The sequence below is a fragment of the Musa acuminata genome, chromosome BXJ1-6, assembly GCF_036884655.1.
Source record: "Musa acuminata AAA Group cultivar baxijiao chromosome BXJ1-6, Cavendish_Baxijiao_AAA, whole genome shotgun sequence".
In the NCBI taxonomy this organism is placed as follows: Eukaryota; Viridiplantae; Streptophyta; class Magnoliopsida; order Zingiberales; family Musaceae; genus Musa; species Musa acuminata.
This window is the reverse complement of record NC_088332.1, coordinates 42,791,213-42,812,094: the sequence shown is the minus strand read 5'-3', so window position 1 is coordinate 42,812,094 and position 20,882 is coordinate 42,791,213. Positions and strand designations below refer to the sequence as shown.

At 38.4% G+C, this 20,882-nt stretch overlaps 3 protein-coding genes across 6 annotated transcripts in view; 2 read left to right on the top strand and 1 right to left on the bottom strand.

Moving 5' to 3' along the window:
* LOC135677127 (187-kDa microtubule-associated protein AIR9-like) overlaps positions 1 to 13,165 on the top strand; it is a 28,157-nt gene extending 14,992 nt beyond the window's left edge. For both annotated transcript variants that reach the window (XM_065189069.1, XM_065189068.1), the window contains exons 20-37: positions 96 to 264; positions 709 to 827; positions 967 to 1,135; positions 1,334 to 1,418; positions 1,496 to 1,569; positions 1,659 to 1,778; positions 2,811 to 3,006; positions 3,109 to 3,230; positions 3,328 to 3,535; positions 5,466 to 5,539; positions 8,083 to 8,221; positions 8,293 to 8,474; positions 8,931 to 9,086; positions 10,237 to 10,368; positions 11,349 to 11,407; positions 12,025 to 12,057; positions 12,165 to 12,296; positions 12,500 to 13,165. In XM_065189069.1, the coding sequence (XP_065045141.1) occupies positions 96 to 264; positions 709 to 827; positions 967 to 1,135; positions 1,334 to 1,418; positions 1,496 to 1,569; positions 1,659 to 1,778; positions 2,811 to 3,006; positions 3,109 to 3,230; positions 3,328 to 3,535; positions 5,466 to 5,539; positions 8,083 to 8,221; positions 8,293 to 8,474; positions 8,931 to 9,086; positions 10,237 to 10,368; positions 11,349 to 11,407; positions 12,025 to 12,057; positions 12,165 to 12,296; positions 12,500 to 12,676 (2,346 nt within the window). In that variant the 3' untranslated portion in view covers positions 12,677 to 13,165. The remainder of the gene's footprint in view (positions 1 to 95; positions 265 to 708; positions 828 to 966; positions 1,136 to 1,333; positions 1,419 to 1,495; positions 1,570 to 1,658; positions 1,779 to 2,810; positions 3,007 to 3,108; positions 3,231 to 3,327; positions 3,536 to 5,465; positions 5,540 to 8,082; positions 8,222 to 8,292; positions 8,475 to 8,930; positions 9,087 to 10,236; positions 10,369 to 11,348; positions 11,408 to 12,024; positions 12,058 to 12,164; positions 12,297 to 12,499) is intronic.
* A 556-nt stretch (positions 13,166 to 13,721) lies between these two features.
* LOC135677126 (single myb histone 6-like) lies at positions 13,722 to 18,214 on the bottom strand. Of its 3 annotated transcripts, XM_065189066.1 has the most exons (9): positions 18,069 to 18,214; positions 17,314 to 17,382; positions 16,777 to 16,974; positions 16,359 to 16,579; positions 15,378 to 15,462; positions 15,050 to 15,133; positions 14,475 to 14,822; positions 14,234 to 14,282; positions 13,722 to 14,156 (listed from the first exon to the last, which is right to left on the bottom strand). In XM_065189066.1, the coding sequence occupies exons 3-8, from the start codon at positions 16,924 to 16,926 to the stop codon at positions 14,268 to 14,270; spliced, it is 903 nt and encodes a 300-aa protein (XP_065045138.1). In that variant the 5' UTR covers positions 16,927 to 16,974; positions 17,314 to 17,382; positions 18,069 to 18,214; the 3' UTR covers positions 13,722 to 14,156; positions 14,234 to 14,267. The 3 variants fall into 3 exon arrangements, with proteins under 3 accessions (XP_065045138.1, XP_065045137.1, XP_065045139.1); XM_065189065.1 differs by lacking the exon at positions 17,314 to 17,382; XM_065189067.1 differs by lacking the exon at positions 17,314 to 17,382 and having other exon boundaries at positions 13,996 to 14,118; positions 18,069 to 18,206.
* A 613-nt stretch (positions 18,215 to 18,827) lies between these two features.
* On the top strand, positions 18,828 to 19,661 carry LOC135677125 (photosystem I reaction center subunit psaK, chloroplastic-like). The gene is made up of 3 exons (XM_065189063.1): positions 18,828 to 18,982; positions 19,058 to 19,138; positions 19,254 to 19,661. Exons 1-3 carry the CDS (start codon positions 18,902 to 18,904, stop codon positions 19,479 to 19,481), a joined length of 390 nt encoding a protein of 129 aa, XP_065045135.1. The 5' UTR covers positions 18,828 to 18,901; the 3' UTR covers positions 19,482 to 19,661.
* The last annotated feature ends 1,221 nt before the right edge of the window (positions 19,662 to 20,882 follow it).

Genomic DNA, 20,882 nt, shown 5'->3' with positions numbered 1-20,882 from the left:
AATCTGATTCAGATCAGTTTTATTTAGCCTTTGTTAAATTGCCTGGGTGTCACTTTCTATTTTAGCAAAAAGTTTGTGACTTTTGGATGTTGCAGAATGAAACCAGTAAAGGCGTGTTAATACCAGAGGCATCAGGATTGCTTCAGTATCGGATTACAAAAGATGCTATTGGCAAATATGTTTCTATTAAATTCACTCCTGTAAGAGATGATGGAATCATTGGTGAGCCAAGAACTTTCTTAGGACAAGAACAAGTTCGTCCAGGTGTATATATTTCCTTTGATTTTATGAATTTTAATTGTGACGCGACATACCTAAGCATTTTTGTAGACATAATCCTTATGGATGTTCTTTTGTATATTGAGTATAATCTAAAAAGCATGGTAGAAGTAAATAGTTCATCTTATCCAAGCCAAAGAAATAAATATACCAATATCTCATTTGAACTAGCAAAACCTTAGTCATAGCAAATGTGCGGCTGAGCATTTAGTTGCAGAATAAATAAAAAAAGGATAAGTGTTTATTATAATATTTTTTTTAGTTGCTTTGTATCTTGAAAAAATATTTAGCAGTTGTAGACATTCTTCTAAAAACTTATGTACCCGTCTGAAAGTTGTATTTTTTTCCTTGCGTGCAACAAACAGATCTATTTGTAAACCAAATAATTATAGAAAACAATGCCCCTTGTACTAACTGTTTAACCAACAGGAAGTCCAAGAGTGCTTTCGCTATGGATAATTGGCAAGGCTGTTGAAGGAAACACATTGTGTGCTGACAAAAGATATTGGGGTGGAGAAGAAGGTGATTCTGTCTTCCGTTGGTTCCTGGTCAGTGGGGGTTGCCAGTTTTTGTCTGTTCTTTCTAATTTTTGCAAAATGCCAATAGCTATTTCTGACTTCTGGTTGTCCAGTTCATTTTAACATTAAGCTCTTTCATGTTAATTAAGTTTTATGATCCATTTTTCAGACGAGTCCTGATGGTATTCAGCATGAAATCAAAAGTGCTACAACTACATCATATACCCTAAGAGTCAATGATATTGGCTTTCTAGTGTCTGTTTCATGTGAACCGGTTCGAAGTGACTGTGCTCATGGTCCTACAGTTCTTTCAGAATGTATTGGTCCCATTGTTCCTGGTATGTCTCTTCTTGCAATATCAAGCATGTATTGTTTCTTGAGATACAAATTTCTACATGCCCTGATTTTACATTGTAATATTACTCTTTAGACCTTGAGACTTGGAAGAATCAAACATTCTAGCTAAGTTTGCCATTTGCTTCATATTTTTGATAGATATTCTAGTAAGGACTTATTCCACCAAATTTCTTTTGTAGGACCACCATCTTGTCGATCACTTGAATTTCTTGGATCAATTATTGAAGGAAGCAGCTTGAGTTTTATTGCTGAGTATAATGGAGGGTGAGACCACTTTAATGATGGTCAACTTTCAATGAATGTTTTTGTCAGTCTGATGACTAATTGCCTATTTACTTCAGTAAAAGAGGGACCTGCATACATGAATGGTTTAGGGTGAAGGATAATGGTGCAAAGGATAGAATTAGTGCTAATGGTGCGCTCATAAAATTTCTAAGCAATTTTCATCTTTTAAAATGTCACAAGACTTGATATGGGATAATCATGAAACAACTTCTTCTCCAGATTACCTTGATTTGAGTATCGATGATGTTGGTGCATGCATTGAGCTTGTCTATACACCTGTAAGGAAGGATGGAGCAAGAGGATCTCCAAAGAGCATTATTTCAGATATCATAGTTCCTGGTAATTGCCTATTTGCATTGAAATTAATTAATTCAATCATGTCCATTTACATTGCTAATTAAATTATCAAACATCCTGTTCTCGATACTGTGCTTGCACCAATTTGGCATGCTGTGGAGTCTCTGCTGCAGACATGCTATATATGTAACTGTGGCATTGTCATCCACATGACACCTTGCCAGCATGAATTTGTCCTAAAGCACGTCTGTGCTGCACATTATGCATATACAGAACCAGCCACGTACAAGTGTATGTGTGGCCAGCATAGGTGCATGGTGAAAATACTTTAGTATTGGAAATCAATGGATTAATTTTATAACCGTATAAATATGGATCAGACACAAATCAAATATTTGTTAAAAACTTAAGTTCATTAGCTTGGACATTGTTAAAATTTAATAGTAGCAGTAAATAGATCCTCTGTTGGATAAATTAAACTAATTTCTCATAGTACTGAATATTCATTAATTCTTTGGTGATCCTATGCACTATGCATTGCACCAAGATTCATCGTGCCACGGCATACTGCTCGGTACGAGCGGTATATACTAGTTTGACAAGCGATCGGTCTGGGCGGTACATATCGGTTTGTTGGTACGTCCCATCGTATCATGTGTCAATGCATTGTACAGTTTTTCTAACTACTGTAATGAGCATATGCCCCCCTTTTCAAGACCTTGTCTAGCCTTTTAATCTTCTACAATATTTTGGAAACAAAAGGAAGTTGAAAAGGGAAGTTAAATGGGAGATAAAGAAAGTATATGGCATTAATAAGTGAGATTATAAATCTCATAGCTCATGGATTACAGATTTTTGTTTCCAAACTTTTGTAAGCAAAATATTTTTGCTCCGAAAAATTTTAGAGAGAATGGAATTACTGCACTGCAACACAACATCAAAATAACTATCATTTTGATTTGTATAGAATATAAAAATAAATGAGCATGCTTTCTTTATTGTGATTTGTATAAAATATAAAAATAACTATTATATGATTGAGTCACTCAGTGTCACTTTTTGTCCATTACACAGCGGATCCAAAGGGCATTGAGCTTGTCCTACCAAGCTGCTGTGAGGATCAAGAAATTGTTCCCCTGAAGTCATACTATGGTGGGAAAGAGGGAACTGGGAAATATATTTGGTACAGAACCAAAGAGAAGATAGATGAGTCAGAACTTGTAAATAAAGCTGCTTCATCTGATGATATTCTTCTTGTTGGAGAAACCTTGTGAGTTGTTTGTTTTAAGTGATGTTTGTACTGTTTGGTTTCTTATGTGGGGTCTTTTATAGCAAAGATTACCTTTAATTGGATATTGAAATCTCCAAGCAGAACATACACACCCTCATTTGAAGATGTTGGTTGCTATTTAGCCCTATACTGGGTGCCTACACGGACGGATGGGAAACTGGGCAAGCCATTAGTCGCTTTTAGTAGTAATGTGGTCATGGCAGGTTGTCTTCATTTGCATGCATCTTGATAGTTTGGACTATTATTCTCTTTTTTGGCATCCTTTTTTCCTTATTTTTTGGATATAATTGAAATATGCAGCTCTTCCTTCTGTTTCGGAAGTATGCATAAAAGAGCTCAGTTCAGGTGTATATGCTGGAGAAGGAAAATATTATGGTGGGTATGAGGGATCAAGCCTGTATAGTTGGTACAGAGAAACTAAAGAAGGAACTATAGTTCTTATTACTGAAGCCAATTCCACCATTTATGAGGTTAAAGATTCAGATTACAACTGCCGTCTATTATTTGGGTAAGTTCTTGCACGTTAATATATATTTGTTATTCTTTATTATTAATTTTATTACAATATTATTGACTGCTGTCACTAATTATACTATCAGTGCCAATTGTTATAGATAATGATTTAACTTGGTATATAATATCAAGGTTTGCGATTTCGAACCATACCGCCCGTACCGGGCAATACGTACCGGTCTGCCCGTGATGAGCGGTCCACTCGATATAACTCTGTATCAGATTGTTACCACTCGAAACAGGTCGGTTAATGCCTGCTACCGGGCGGTATCAGTCTGGTTGCAACGAGGCTGAGGGAGAAGCGTTGAAGAAGGAAGAAGGGGAGGGCGTTTGAAGAAGAGGGAGAATCGGGAGAACCTTGGCGCGAACTTGTTTCCACGCCCTTTCTCGATCTTGATCCGATGTCACCCTCCCTCAACGATCCCGATCCAAGAGGTAACGATAAGGAGAGTCGTAAAGAGGAGGATCTAGAGGCGTGGGGATCAGGGGAGGTGGCGACTAGAGCAGCGAAAGAGGCGATCTCCTTCATCGCCTTGTCTGCGACTCTATGGCCTTCGTCGTCGAAGGCTAGAGACGTTTGCGGCCTTCGCTGCATTCTTCGCTGAAGGCTAGAGACGTTTGTGGCCTTTGACATCTTTGTGCCTTCTTCGCCGAATGCTGCAGACGAGGCGATAAGGAGAAGAGGAGCAGGCGACGTCGCCGAGGTTACGTACGCCTTTTCTTAATATTTTTAATATTGTTGTTATATTTTTATATATTGATTTTTTATTTCTTTATAATATATATATATACCATTCGGTATGCCATATCGTATCGTACCGTGCAAATCTCGATACACCGGTATGGTACAAAATTTCGAACCTTGTATAGTATCTTTGATATCATTTATGTGGGAGTATCACTTTCCAGTTAAAGAATCTTGACTTCAGAACTTGTGGTGTGAAACGAAAATCTATGCATCTGTACTAGGTGCCTACTCAGATCAGTGTGTCAACCTGCCTAGTTTTTGAGTCACTATTTACTAAATTCAGGACTCTTGGCCACAGGATGTGCCATAAATGGCACAAAATGGTACGTGTCAACTGTCATAGCACCTTCAAACAGGCTTTTCACTTGTATTATCTTGTGCAAGTGTGTGTTCCCATTGGCAAAGCATATGTCAGTAAGACGTGGTTCTGGAAGCTAACATGAGGGCCCATTCAATTTCCTTCAGCAAATTCCTTTGTTTTGTGTTTATTAGTGCGATATATAAATTGTTTATAACTGACAATTCATCTGCCTGTTCTCGAGCAAAATGAAACTATTGACAATATTAAGACATCAAAAATAAAAGAATGGTTGGATGATACATGAAATGAAACAATGCAAAAATCATCCAATCATGCTTCACATTTATAAACGTGCATGGTCTGATGGAGGAAAATTTGTATATTCTAATATGAGGTGTCAGATGCAGCATCTATAGCAGCCTACTTTACCATATAGTTCATGCAACAGATTGAAAAGCATGTAATGATAAGGGATCTATGAAAAAAGAAGATTTAACATTTCTGGCATATCCGTGGTTAGTGGTGACTGATTCCTTTTTTAATTTATTCTGGTAATCAGTTATGACAGAGGTACTCTGGGTCCAACTATTATCTGAGTTTCACTGGAGCTGAGAATGGTTGATCTGAAAATATAACATCAAAGAAAGTTATACTTTATGTTTATGTTGCTTATGACTTCACTAATTTACTTTATTTGGTTATTGTTTCTTGCCAGTTACTTGAATAGATTTTTAATGATTTAATTTGTCATTTTATATGTATTTTAATTTGTTTATTTTAACTTAGCTGTGTATGCTTCAGATTCTCTCCTTTTATATTTTCGTTTAATCTTTGAATTTGTACAAAAAAAAATGACCTTCAAATGTTACTTGGCAGCTATATTCCTGTTCGTTTTGATGCACTTGTGGGAGAACTCAAGTTATCAGAACCAACTGATGTAATTCTCCCAGGTATATTTATGTTTTGTCAAATCCACTGTCTTTGGAGCAACTACAGTTGTCTGATTTTCAGATGCTTATTACTAGAGCTTGTCTGATTCGTATTCGCTGTTAATGAAATGAACTACAGAAGAAGTGAAACCTACAAATTCTCTAGTTAGTCTTGCTCTTAGCATATACATTTGTTTTCTCTTCTCTGATAATGGTAATCATTGCCATGAAATTGTGCAATGGACAAGGTATCTTTTAATCTAAGACTGTTGTTTACTCTGCAAGTCACAAATACCATCTGCCAGTGCTGTTGAAATTCATTTTTCCCAAAATAGTAAATCTGGTCATGCTCTTCCTTCCCTGGTATGGATCGTTGCATGTTAGAAAGGAACTCTTACTATTTCCTCTCTGAGCTTGAGATAACATTTATGCCCTCGGTGTTGAATCTCGGATTTTGATGATGAAATCAATTGGTAAATTATTTGATCTAATCCATGTGTTGAGATAAGTGTGCAGGAACAACTACGATAGCAGTAAGGCGTAAAGCAGATGATGGGCCGGAGTCGACGACTCGGACGATATACCGGGAGCTCGCCGAGAGTTCATCGTGAGATCACCGGAAGCACGTTGGAAGACTCGTCGAAAGCTCATCGGGAGATCTTTGGAAGACTAGCCGAGAGTTGGTCGGGAGTTCGCCGAAAGATCGCCGAGTGAAGAATCAACGTATCGGACCATACTTGCCTTAATCGTAGTTAGAACAATAATTAGAGTTGATTTAGGAGGTAATCCCATCAACTCTGTTAGGGGCCAACTGGGCTCGAGTTGGGCTAGTTTGGGTCGGAGTCAAGGCTCAACCAAGCTGCTGAATTCCTAGCCGACGGTGGCACCGCTTGGAAAGCAGCACCCCAAGTGGTCTGGGCGGTGGTACCGCCAGCAGTTATTGTTGTCAGCGGTAGTACCGCCCCTGTCAGGTAGTGGTACCGCCCAGACTGAGCGGCGGTACCACTCAGATTGAGCAGAAGTACCACCCAGTGTCAGGTGTCAAGCAGTGGTACCGCCAGGACCCTGGAAATTCGAGATTAGACACTTTTTGACTCTATTTTTGAAGCCATTGGGGCCTATATAAACCCCACCCTTTTCTGCATGAAAGGGTACGAAAGCATTGAGATAATCTTGAGTTGTTGGGGTGTAAAAATATTGTAAACAAGTGCTAGAGTTTTCCTCCCTTTCTAAGTTTTGAGATCATTCTAGAGAGGTGTGAGACTTATAAGGGTTCTCTCCTAAACTTGTGAAAAGGAGAAAGCGCTATAAGAGGTGATTAGTCTTCGCCTATTGAAGGAAGGCCTTTAGTGGACGCCGGTGACCTCAACGGAGGAGGAATCCGAAAGTGGTTATAGGTCATAAAGACCGAACCACTCTAAATTCTGGTTTGCTTTTCAATTTGTTTCATTATTGCAAGCTACATTACCTTCTTTCTGCCTTCTCTACACTCATATATGCTTTCAAGTTAAACTCCTTATGAAACGATTTTCGTCAGAATTGGTTCTAATCGAAACGTAGACTTTTGAAACCGCGAAAGTTTTCCGCTGCACTAATTCACCCCCCCTCTTAGTGTCGCTCTTGATCCTAACACTTAGTTGCTAACTTCAACTTTCGCTTGTAGTTGAAACAAAGGGATTTAAATTTGCTTGCATAAAACATTTTGGTACTGTCCTGGCAAGGGACATTAGAGGGCCTATACTAAGCATGTGCCTGTAGCTAGTAAAGGTTCAACTGGGACACCCTTGGCATAGCCTGAAGCTATGTCCTGGTGCCATACTGTCTAGTGAAAATTGGCATGGTTGCAAATGCAATTTTTAATGGAACAACACATTCATTCGGATATGGTACCCCTTATATGGGGAGTCAACGCGAGTCTTATCTTTTACCAGCCCAGTGGTGTGTGTTAATTAGTGCCACATAAGGGTTAAGGCTGAAGAAGGCCTATTTCTCGTCGACAACACAGAGGAAAGTCGAACTGATGATTCCTCCTCTCTCCTTACCCTTATGAAAAATAGGTAGACCTCTTCCTCAATTCTCAACTTTTAGATGGAGAACGTAACAAATATCTAATTTTCAGCTTTAGATGCTGCACATATTTTTAAGTTGTTAAATTGCACTCGTCAATGAAAGATTGAAGCACATGTTTTTGTGGTTCAGAAACATTAATATCAAGCATTGCTGAATAGTATTAGTTGTTTCTTGCACATTTCATTAGAATAATACTAGGCTACCCCTTGAATGGGAGAGCCTCAAATAATAGGCACTTGCAATTATATGGTTCATATCTTTACATAAAAGACTCTTTGTGAGGGTCTGTTGGTGTTAGTATCTAGTTTGCAGCTTATTTATTCTAGAAAGTCTAAACTATTGTCATTGTTATATTGAAACTTTTGTGTATGTTTCGGCACAGACATTATTGCACATACATAACATTTTATTGTTTTTTTGTTCGCATTCTTTAAACTATGCCCTTATTATGTTCATTTTCAACTCATAGTAAATATTTTGTTGCTTTCCTCCAGAGATTCCAAAATTTGATATGCTTTCTTTTAAAGGAAAGGAAGTTGAAGGAGAAATGATTACAGTTGTTGAACTAATTCCTAAAAGTGATATTCAGCAGCATGTCTGGAACAAGTACAAGAAAGAGATTAAGTACCAATGGTAATATTCAGGTTGAGTTACTTTTACCAAAATTTCCACATCTATTGTTTAATGATAATCTTGGAGAACAGGTTTTATTCATTAGGAGATGGAGAGCATCCGTCCTTTGAACCATTTCCATCTCAGCTTTCTTGTTCATATAAAGTGCGGTTTGAGGATATAGGCCGAAGTTTGAAATGTGAATGCACCGTCACAGATGTGTTCGGAAGATCAAGTAATACTGTGTCGGCACAAACTTCTGCTGTATTGCCAGGTCTTCTTCATCACCTTGCCACTTAGTTTTAGTTGGAACTGGGCCCAAAATATTGAACTTATAACAACAGTAAGCTTGTTGCCTTTTTTGCTTGCAAGATATGAGTAACTGCTGGTATTTTATGCCAACTGCTTTTCATCATGATGCCATTCTCCTAAGTTCTCTAGAAATACTTTATCAAGTGGCAAATAATTATGCAACCTTTTCTGAGTAACAATATTTGTTTGCTTATATAAAACACATTTGTCCTGAAGAACATCATAATGCTGGTGTGGAGCACTTGTTTTATTGAAATTCTTTTACGTGTAGATTTTTACCATACAGAACTTAATTACTGAAAACAAAGTATCAACTAAGCTAATTCTCCAGTTCTTTAGTCAGATTCAGAATCTCCTGATAAGATGCGCTACATTTTAAATCACTTGTCTGCAAAATGACAACTTTTGCTGCTTTTAGGAATTCCTAAAATTGATAAACTGGAGATTGAAGGAAGGGGCTACCACACAAATTTGTTCGCTGTTCGAGGTATCTATAGTGGTGGTAAAGAAGGCAAGAGCAGAATCCAGTGGCTTAGATCAATGGTTGGAAGCCCTGATTTAATCTCAATACCTGGTATAACAGACTTGCTGCTCAAATAACTTCAGTTTCCATTTGTGGAAAATGGAAGCTAGTTAACTGTGTCATCTACTCTTAGCTCTTGCCGCTTTAGTTTTTATTTTATATTATGCACTAAATTTTCTTATTAATCTTGCTGCATTTATATTCTTGTTATCAGATGAAAATATGCTCTGCATAACATGGAGTTCAGCTACATTTGGATGGACAGTGGAATTTTAAACTCATCAAATTTTCCTGCTATGTCCATCCTTATTTTAGAATATTGTACATAACCAGTGTCATTGCATGATTTAAGCAACAAGTCTTCTCTCATATAGAAGAGTGGCCTAGTGGGCAGTTCATGTACTTTTAATATATTATATACCCTCGATCTGACTTCAATTATGTATATTTTGGAAGGTTGTGGGTTGATCACCTGATGTTTTCCTGCAGATGCATTTTGGTTTCTTTGTGTGTGTGCACACATGCACGTGAGGTCTGAGAAAGAAACTCAGAAGCAGACAAAATTCTTCTTTAGTACTTTTTTTCTTGGTTCAAACATCTTAAATGTGGCTCTAGTTTTTTTTTTTGCCTCCTCCAATAGTTGAGTTTATCCTCCTCCTTCCTCTCGCACTTACTCCTCACCTCTGGTTATTGTCATTTGTTTTCATTTATCGCCAGAAATAAGCTGAGTAAGCTCTCCTCTCCTCACTCTTGTCATCATGTGGGGTTTTTGTTTCTATTTTCTTTGCTACTCTTTCTTATTTTTCCTATTCTCTGATTTGTCAGAGAGAGGGTCAATGTGACAGGATCTGTCCCGTTCATAGTAGTCTTCTCTGTGTGTTTTTTCTGTATTTTTTTTTTTTTTTTGCTTTCTATTCAACCTGCACATACTTGGCATGCCAGCATGGCACAATATGAACTGTTCAACAGCTGGCTGGCAAACCCATGCTTCTGGAACTCAAATTTTTGTATATGGAAAATCTGGAACATAAATGTCTAGTTGGTTTACTTCATGAATCCTAACATGTCATTGGTAGATAGAATGAAGTAACTTATTAAAGGGAAACTTTTAGACAAGAAAATTGGAATGCTACGTGTCAGAACATGGATGTAGTCAGCTGGTTCCAACTGCCAGTAAATATTTCTTTTTTTGTCATTACAGGCGAGACTAGTAGGATGTACGAAGCTAATGTCGATGATGTAGGATACAGATTGATAGCAGTTTATACGCCAATAAGAGAAGATGGAATGGAGGGACAAGCTGTATCTGCATCAATGGACCCAATTTCAGTTGGTATACCCCTTGCCTTAGATACTTGAGCATGAATGTGTTTTATTTCATTGCTCATCAGTATGATGATTTAGAGACTTCAACTATGGCTGCCTGAATATGCAAATGCTATAATGGCAAAACGCAAGCATTTCATCTAGTCCATTTGTTTGGTTGCCTACGTATAACTAGGGGTTGCATTGGTTGCTGTTACTTAAGTTTTCCAGGCTGCATTTCGATGTGGCTAAATTCCTTTCATGTGGAAATGTGGGCTACTTGCAGCTTGAGAGCCACTACTTCTGAAATTGCTTATGACCACTTTGACCCCTCTCATCGTCCTTCCTGAACACCAGTATCTTTTTTTCTCTCACCATTCTGTGGCCACTGCCCTTCTCCACCACCTAGCTTGAAGATGATCATATCTTCTGTGATCTATCCTGATCATCATATTCCATGAGATCATTTGTTCCCAGGACTCATATGCGAATGCAAATTACCATATTTAGCTTTGGAAACTGTAATCACAAATGTAGGCAATTAAACTACTTAATTACATTAGCAAATATGCAAATGCTATATTAACTGTTGAATTCTATTTATAAATAATGTTTTTCTACTAGTTTATGTTTTACCTTCCTCATGTACCTCCCTTGAGAGATGAGTCCCATGTGGGGCCCGGCTCTCTGTCAAAACACATGGTAGGTACATGTTCTGGAAAACATGCTACTCTTTTGAGAGCACGGAATTGCCAAAGGCTTTCATGGTTGGTTACCGTAGACCTATCAAATCAATAATAATTTATTTAATTCATTCTGTTTATTGCCTCAATATTCAAAATATGCAAGAGAAATTTTAGTTTTCTTCTGTGTGAATGCTGACAAATGCTTGATGTGGGCAATCAAGTGAATTGACTTTTTAAATAAGTTTGATCTATCAGTAGCTATAATTTCTCTGACCGTTTGCTCTTTTTATTATTTTTAATGGCCTCTTTTGTCCATTTTCAGAGCCTGATATTTATAAGGAAGTGAAGCAGAAGTTGGAACTTGGATCTGTGAAATTTGAGGTACTGCTATGTTGCTGCTTAATTTTTTTTTTCCTTGTTCTATATTTTGTAGATCGGAAACCTTATTTTGAAACCAGATTTACCCTTGAACATCTCCTTGTGTTTTCTGGTTTTATTCTCAAATATTGCCTATTTACATATGCATACAAGGTATGCAATGTTGTCATGCCAGCAGATTCCTGTACATAGTACATTGAGTGCTTGACTGTGTACTTCAATCAAAAGTGCAGGCCAGAATCTTGACTTACCATGATGAGTCATGGCATGTGGCATGCATCATGCCAGGCAATACTAATGTACATGGGTGCTTATATCTGTAGCATAGAATTAGAATTTAGTATAGTAGCCAGAGATAAGGAATTCAAGCAACATGTTGACTACTGATACTGTGATTGCTATCTCATTGACTTATCCTGGAATATAATTTTTATCAAAACATATGAAATAACTTTAATCTTTCAAGATGATTACTGGAATAGGGGATTTGTTTATGAATTTGTTTTGTTGTTGTTGTTGTTGTTATTATTATTATTATTATTATTATTATTATTATTATTATTATTATTATTATCATTATTGAATTGGGAAGTTGACAATCCATTTTACATTGGAAACAGGTATTATGTGACAAAGATCGATCTGCAAAAGAGGTAGTTTGATTCATTTTATGTTCCCTATCACAGACGACCATGCATCAAAAAGGATATTGGATGAGGTCTGCTAAAACCCCTTTTCTGTAATTTCATCACTTTAACAGGCTCCAGGTGTAGGGAATCTGGAGAGAAGAATTCTAGAAGTCAACAGGAAGAGGGTCAAGGTCATTAAACCTGGTTCTAAGACTTCTTTTCCAAACACTGAAATTCGTGGAACTTATACCCCGCCTTTTCATGTAAGCTATCTTGTTACCTCATAGAAGTGCAGATTGAGATTGTTGACATTGAGAAGCATGATAAGGTTTATTGATGAAGACTTGTAAGACTGTTAGAACATTAGGATATTGTTGTTTCAGTAGCTTCTAGTTTCGTAGCAGAAAGTGGCAGGGTGGGCTCGGTGTGCTTATACGAGTGTTGACATCTCATTGTACTTTTGCAGGTTGAACTGTATCGGAATGACCAACACCGATTCAAGATTGTAGTTGACAATGAGAATGAAATGGACTTGATGGTGCAAACTCGACATATGCGGGATGTCATTGTTCTTGTAATAAGAGGTTTTGCCCAGCGGTTCAACAGCACTTCTCTTAATTCACTTCTCAAGACAGAGACATGATGCATTTGGTATTAGAAGACGGGGCAGAAGAATGTGGAGGTGCCCTTCAGTACATCTTTTTGCAATGCACCATGAGGAGATTTTTTCTTTTTTTGCCTGAACTTGCTGGACGCCAGCCTTGGACGGGTTCTCAATGTGATTGCCGGTGCATGTTGTCCCGATCTTTGGTAGGGATGCAAAATGTCCAACCTCGAGGAAGCTGGACAAGCACTTTTTATCAATCATTCACCCATCGGCCTCATACTTTCGCTGGACTGCACTTGTTTGCTGTGAATTATGATGTGCCTTTGATGATATTTGTGCGTTTGATATGTCTACTACGATAAGACTGTTGTGAGGAATTTTTTGAGAGGTTTCTTCGAGGTATCCATACTACGCCTTTGAAGCACAATTCGTGTTTCATCCTATCTTGTACTGTTGTTTCTTATTATTCAAGTTGAGGCATGTCATTGCGAGGCCAAAATATCAATCTGGCAGGTGCAGTAGTGTATTTAATACTTAGTTATACTATTAAAAGTTCACCCAAATGTCATCGAAACTTAATATGTGACAGTTATCATTTCTTTGAACTTTTAGAGGACCGTAGCTCATGTTTTTTGGATTATTAATTAGGAACAGAATATTGAGATTGATTCGGTGTTTTGTTATCCATTTCCAGACATTGTTATGGCCTAACTTGTTTCTTTTTATTACACCGAATCGAGGCAGTTTAGCTTTAACGCATTGAACGAAATTAGTTGTCGGTAATAAAACTAATGCCTTTAAAAAACTAATAATGTGAACTTTCTGTACGAATAAACAGGATAAATTTATTTATTCCATGTAATATTCTACGTTTGTTATTAATTCAGGCATTATATGCTCATAGTACACTCACCTCCACGTCCTGTACCAAAGTAGGGGCAGTTGAGAAGTATTCGTCTCAGGTTAGTCTTCAGACCCCTACCAATGGTCACCAAGCATTTACTGCACAATTTTTAATAATCCATAAAGCAGCGATATAGTGGTAAACAAGGAGAATGAAAGTGACCGAAGATAATGCATCTGAAAACATTATAAGCATCATTTTTAATGTTGTCTCAAAAAATGTGTTCCTAATCGAGAGTTCCTTGTGAGATCTTTAATACAATTGCTGTCTCCAGTGGTATAATTAAGCCCCCCATTGCTCTAAATAGTCTAATCCAAACTCAAGAAAGAAAATGTTCCACCATGTCAGATTTTCCCTACAGACAACAATCTCCCATAGGCAATCATTCAGCTTCCTACACAAGCATCTGCAGATTTGGCGAGTACAGGCAGCACACAATATCATCAGCCAATTTGGAAGATCTCACTCTGAAGCACCAGCTCTCCTCCCCCATACACCTGGTCTTCCAATAGCATATACAACAACAATTGTTTGGAGTCACAACACCGTGGAACCAACAACGACCCAGTGAGTCCTGAGGTTGACTCCCAAGGGTCGTTGTTGGTTGTGAATCTGCATCACGTTAGCTATTCAAACATATCCACATTAATACTGAAACTAAAATTATAGTATCTCTGGTGAAGTTGCACCTGGAGAAAAGCTAAATTGACCAGTCGATTCCTGTCAAGCTCGGACTATCTGCACATTTCACAAAAACCTTAGTTACTATGACAAAAGAGATAGTATGATATGTTTGAATTCAATTTCATAGAATTGGATGAATTAAACAAAAACTATGAAACATAGGTTGGACGACTCAATTGAAGCAAAAACTTCATATATGCACTGACAAAATAGTTACATGATACTTATGGCCAAAAAAGATATTACCAGGTCAGCTGTTTTTCTGTTTTTAATAGTCAACATTGCTGCCTCCGCAAAAGCCTGTGCTGCTTCTGCATCAGCTTCTGCAGCCTCTGCCTCCTTTGCTGCCTCTTCAGCTTGCGCCATGGCTGCTTCTGCCTCCGCAACAGCTTGAGCAGCAGCTGCAGCTGCCTCTTGTGCAGTCATATTTCGCATCCGTGCTAATTCAACATCTACTTGAGATCTCAAGAGGGGTGTGAAGTCATCAACTACTGATCCGGATGGCTCCCTTTGTCTTCCCTCATAAATAGAAATATTAGATGATTTTCCTTTCTGAAAAGCTGATGTTGGTGCTATTCTATACCTGCGCTTGACCTAAAAGGGCAAGTAGGTGATAATTCTGGCCATTTAGACAAAAGGATGATCACAGGAGATGTATCCGAGTGACATGTATAGGCACTTCAAGGGCATGAACATGTATGCTAGCATACATAACAATTTTCTATTCAACAGCAATAAGCACATAAATTATCCATTAGCCAAAACTCCATAGTTTCACGACATTGCTAACACATAAATTTAACCAGGAAAAAAACTACTACCTTAATCAATCTCCCACTTGCAGTCAATGTCTTCAGCTTAGCTGATAATAATCGTGTAAAATCTGGAGGAGGCCAATATTGATCCTACATGAAGGTAGAGAGAAATCTATTATCAAATAAAACAAGAGGTATGCAATTATTAAACTTATTGTTTTAATCCAATGATTCTGTGAGTTTGAAAAATGTTCAGGTTCCTAGTCCCTATCAGTGAAAAGATAGCACCTGCACATAATATTTATATAATCAACATTTTTTTTTATAAGATTGTATCGCATTTCCCTTTAAGAGAGCTAGGAGAATGGGATTTAGCCTCAGGATTGATACAAACCTCTATATACATCGCAATAGTTGTCTTGTTAGATCCAGTGGGTTCCTTCAAGTTCGTTATAGCTTCCAATATCAGATTGTCTATCCTACATACATGGTTAAGCAAAATATAAATTAGTATACATCAGTGATAACTAAAAAGAATAGCAGAAGGATCAAGATGCTGTTCTGATAGCATTCTAGAACATGCTTCATCAGAATGAAATCAATGTTGAAAATTGGTTAGAATCTTATGTAGTTCAAATGCATAAAACTCCCTTATATTTTACCTCAAAAAAATGATATATTTACATTTAGAAGTCTTACTACTATCATCACCATTATTATGCAAAATTAAGAAAGACAATAAGGGTACATATAGATACGGGAAAGTCCATATCATCAAGTGTAGTGTTTGAATTGTTTTGTCACCATGGATCCTTGCAACTCTCATTAATCTTTGTATGTGTTGTTGTACTCATTGATCCTAACCATTCATTTTTCCATTTTCTAGTAATGAGATATATTTATAAAATTATTTAGTGAAATACATAGGGAGGTCTAAGTATTTTAATTGGGGTAAGCAGTGTAGGGGAATGCATGCAGAGAACTAAATTCCAAGTTGGCGAGCAAATCTTCCAATATGCTATAAATGAAAATATGTGACAAGGTAAAATATTACAGCACATAGTCAAATCTACACCCTTTTAAGTAGAGAAGGGAATTCCAAAGTCACCAAACACGTTCCACGTTTGAGGTATATTAACGAGTAATGACTTCAACCTTTACTGTCAATTATCTACCTGTTTTCTATACATAAATATAAGACCATAAAAAGGGCACAATCCGTAACAAATATAAGTAAAACTTCATAATTGCCACAAGATACACTAAATAAACATGAAAATTAGAAAGAAAAAAAAATGAGGCAAATTGATCTAAATGGAAAAGAGACAGATGCTAACTTCAAAACAAGAAATAATGAAGCATTAGTATCACTAACCGTGAGAATGATCTTTTTTGACCAGTTACATGAATATTTTCACTACTCACAGCAATAGGCTTGATGTCAAGTATTTCATCATCACTATCTTCAATTGACGTGCTGACAGCCTTTGGGCTATTGTCATGCTTAACTATATGTTGGCTCCGTTTCATGGCTATTCTGGCCTTCTCTCGAGATCCCCACCCATTAGCAGTCACACTCAAATTCCGCCACTTATCCTGTCCATTGAAGATAAAACAAATGGAAAAAATAAAAATCATACCTTAAGCATTCACTTAGCAATTTAAATCTCATATTTATGTCCTGTCTCGAGTTATTACATGACAGAAGGCACTATTTTCAAATATTTTACAGCAAAAAACCCAAAGAAGAAAAGTAGGTTTTGTCTGATTAAACAATGTACAAGAAACTTTACCTTGAGGTCCACATTTGACCTCAGACATAATGTACCACTAAATTCTGGATCTTTCAATATTGTGCGCCATTTTCCAGCCCCATGCTTTCGAACTCCAGCTTTGAGAGCGGACTCCTCTTCAGCAGTCCATTTTTGCTTGGGTGCGCCCATTAACAAGAAACCAAAATCTTCTATAATGGCATTTGATAGCACACTATCCTGATCTCATATCAGCAGCAGGATGTCCAAGTCAAACATCAAGAAACCAACAAAGAAGATGCACAAACTAAATCAAGTTCCACAATCAAATTGTGTGAAGCTTGATAAAAATCATGTCATTTTCTAAAATGAGAGAAATCAATGACAAAAGTACAAAAACAAAATCAACCAGACTTCATCAGCTTCATGATGGTCCATACATCTGCAACAAATTTCCATGCCCATGAATCCAACACCATTACTCCCACAAAGCACAGTTTTAACAGATATGACGAAAGAAACAAAAAACAACCAAGTGAAATAGTAATGGAATGTACAAGTAATAACTGCACTACATACTCTCTAGGACTCCTTAGTTACAATGCAACCTTCCTACAAGCAGTCAAAAAAGCGCAAAGGTAAACATTTCTGCAAAATGCAACAGCTCAGTGATAACATATAGCTCTTAAAACAAAGCAGCCATAATCATCAGATAACCTACATACAAGTACTTTAGAAAATCATTGAGAAGCAGACTACCGATAAGAGACAAAAAGGAAAGGAGAAACGATCAAATCACCATAACAAGCTCAGGAATCAAATTCTATCAAGCAGAAACAAACACCGAGCTAAAATTTTGAAAGGACAATAAGAAATAAAAAAAAAAAAACCCAACATCATAATCAATGAATAACTTATCAGATATTATCGTCGACAAGCACGTTACCAAATCTCGAACTCGGAGATGGAATAAGGTCAATCTTCCACAAGTTTGTCAGTAAGCAAAACTAGAAGTCCCGATTCCATGTAAGGAAAGCGACCAACACAAACCCCACAACAACTATCAACAAGAAAAAAGAATCCGGCAGACAATTCCGCAGTTAATTTCAAGCAGTTCGAAATCCAACGGAAAGCCCTAGTTCTCCCGAAGAACCCAAAATGAAGGCCCGAATTGAGACAATTGAACGGCAATCCAGCCAAATAAGTCACAGCAAAAAGAAGTACTCCGTGCAAAACAATAGGTCAACAATTCAAAGGAAACAAAACCCTAGATAGTTCGAGCACACAATCAAACCGAGAGAACTAAGAAAGACCAATTAGCAGCAGCGAACAACCTCCGGTCTTGGTCTTGGAATTGGCCATGGAGGAGATAATTGTGTAACCCTAACCCTCGATTAAAAATATATAGCCTCGTCTTCTCCCGAGTCTCTCTTCCAAGCGATCGGTGGCCATGAGTTGCAGATCGAAACCCAACCCAGAATTAACCGGACCAAGTTTAACCTAACCCTAACATGTTGGCTCTTCAATCCGCCCTGTAGATCGGATCAAATCTCACACACACACATAATAATATATTAAAATCGTAATTATTAGATCGGATTGGATATAAAAATGTTGAATCGATGGCCAATTTATCGAATCAGCGTTTAATAACAAAATTACAAATATAATATAAATTATATCTTATCTTGAGATTTAAATATATAGATAAAAAATATTATATATGTGTATTTCAAATATATATAGATAAAAAGCAAACACGTTTCAAGAAGAAATAATGTAATAGAATTTTATTTTCTTTCATTATGTAATAGTGTCTTTCGAATAATCTAATGTGATAAATTAAGAGTCTAGCAAATTTCATTCAAATCAGTCAAGAATATCTTTATGATCCGACAGACCCATTCGGTCCAGAATTTATAGGCATGATTGAAATCCAAAATAGGAAATTGTAGTGATCGAACCAAATCACTCGAACACTATCTTATCCACTTGGCTCAGGTTAACAAGAGGCTGCCATTTCAGCACCAAGAATCTAAGGTTTATCCATGGTGGCTACCTGAGTCCACAAGGTTGACACTCTAAGATCTCCACCTCATGTTTTAAGGTCCTGATGAATGCGTGACAGCAGAGGAAGCAGCTTGATCCCTGCGGTGCAAGACAAGCCATGGCCTCCAAGCTCGCCTTTCCAGCTGCAGCCATGACCGCCCTCCCACAGTTCAGCGGCCTCAAGGTCCAGCCATCCATGGTGAGCGGGTTCACGAGCACTGGTTCTGTTCTTTTCTCGACTGCATTTCTTATTCTGCACTCGTGTTCTTGGTAGGTGATGCTGCCTCAACTCAAGCAGCGTGGGCGGGGAGCTTTGGGCGCTCGCTGTGACTTCATCGGCTCTCCGACCAACATCGTGAGCTCCAACTTCATGCGTATCTCGCACTATAGATGGATTTGGCACATGCACGGACGTTGGAGAATGCAGATGAGACGATTGTGTAAATGACTGTGATGTTTGTGTTTGGCAGATAATGGTGACGAGCACGAGCTTGATGTTGTTCGCCGGGAGGTTCGGGCTGGCACCGTCGGCGAATAGGAAGGCCACGGCGGGGCTGAAGCTGGAGGTCCGCGACTCCGGGCTGCAGACCGGCGACCCCGCCGGATTCACCTTGGCGGACACCTTGGCTTGCGGCGTCGTCGGCCACATCATCGGCGTCGGCGTCGTGTTAGGCCTCAAGAACCTGGGCGCCCTATGAGAGAAGCGACTTTGTCAAGCCTCTCTGTCAATCCCACTCTTTGTCGTGCAATATGTGAAGCCTTCTTCTTCTTCTTCTTCTTCTTCTTCTTCTTCTCGCGGTTCAATTCAGTCAGACGTTCTATTCCTCTTTGTTGTGAACCTGAAGTACAGAAGTATCATCTAAATCCCATTCGTTTCACTTTGGACATTTAACTTTCAACCATCAGTCTGTGAATACACTCTAATTCTTGTTGCCTATTTTTATTCAATAATTCAATTTAATAAACAAAGTTTTACGATTGTATAGATACAATATAAATGCAAGAATGAGTAAACAAAACTCACTCTCATAATACTGGCATTTCATAGGCTCGAAACACAAGTGGAGACCAACCAAACGGTTCCGCATGTGTCACAAAGATTGAGCTGAAATCAAGAAACAGTTTCCCCGCTGACTTGTCCTGTCCCATTCCCCGGTGGTGTGCGCACGTGATCCACGCCCTCTCGTGGTCTCCGCGCTGTACCGCACCCAACGAAAGGAAAGGGTGCACTTTGTGGTCTTGTTAATTCTCGAAAAAGACGGTGCATTTTGGCCACCCGTCTCTAAACAACCAGCGGCATCACCAATACGGTATTTGGAGACTCGCTGGGGCCCGTGTCGAATAACTCCGGTACGCGTTGGGTGACGAAAAAAATGCACAAACAAAAAGAAAAGCGATAAGACTTTTGTACACGCGCGTGACCGACTTGCCGCCCTTACCTTCTTCAGGAAGGAGTCAGCCTCTCGAGCTCCAAGTGGGTCCCAGAGACGCTCCAATCGCGACGAAGGAAGGTGACTGCCTAATTACCATTTGTTGTATCAACCGTTCGGAATATTAATTTAACACACACACACGCGCACAAAACCTTTTATTAAACGTATTTATGCAGGGGGCCATTAAAACAACGTGTCCGTCAACGATTGCATCTTTGCCTCGGCAAGCCGCAAAACATCATTCGGAAAAGCTTGTCCAATGACGTGACTCGGTCGAATTGGTCTGTGAGAGTGGGACCCAAACCTGCCGTCATCGCATACACCCGTAGCGCCGGTTTTGCCTCACGGCCAATCATCGGCGCGCACCCAGCCAGCCAGCCAATCGCATCGTGCCACATCATCAAGTAGATTAGGTAAGCCGGACCCTATCGGCCAACTCACGGCACGTTGGCGGAGTACAGAAACTTCGTCGATCTGTTACTAAGCAACAAACATAATCCCACGTTTATTTCCTATTAAACAGCAACTTATGCCCGTTTGTTACGGCGCCGTTTCATTCTCATTTCGCTCGATTATTATTCGTTGGCACTAAAGAGAGAGGGAATAATATTAAAGGAAAGATAGATAACCTCTCCTTACTTTATGTTCCAGCCATACTTTTGTTAA

Coding starts and splice junctions, on each gene's coding strand:
- LOC135677126 (XM_065189066.1), bottom strand. CDS start 16,926: ATGGGCGCACCCAAGCAAAAATGGACTGCTGAAGAGGAGTCCGCTCTC. Junction 15,134..15,377: donor CTATTGCGATGTATATAGAG/GTTTGTATCAAT, acceptor ACCTTCATGTAG/GATCAATATTGGCCTCCTCC. Junction 14,823..15,049: donor CAAGTGGGAGATTGATTAAG/GTAGTAGTTTTT, acceptor TTGCCCTTTTAG/GTCAAGCGCAGGTATAGAAT.
- LOC135677125 (XM_065189063.1), top strand. CDS start 18,902: ATGGCCTCCAAGCTCGCCTTTCCAGCTGCAGCCATGACCGCCCTCCCA. Junction 18,983..19,057: donor TCAAGGTCCAGCCATCCATG/GTGAGCGGGTTC, acceptor TGTTCTTGGTAG/GTGATGCTGCCTCAACTCAA. Junction 19,139..19,253: donor TCGGCTCTCCGACCAACATC/GTGAGCTCCAAC, acceptor TGTGTTTGGCAG/ATAATGGTGACGAGCACGAG.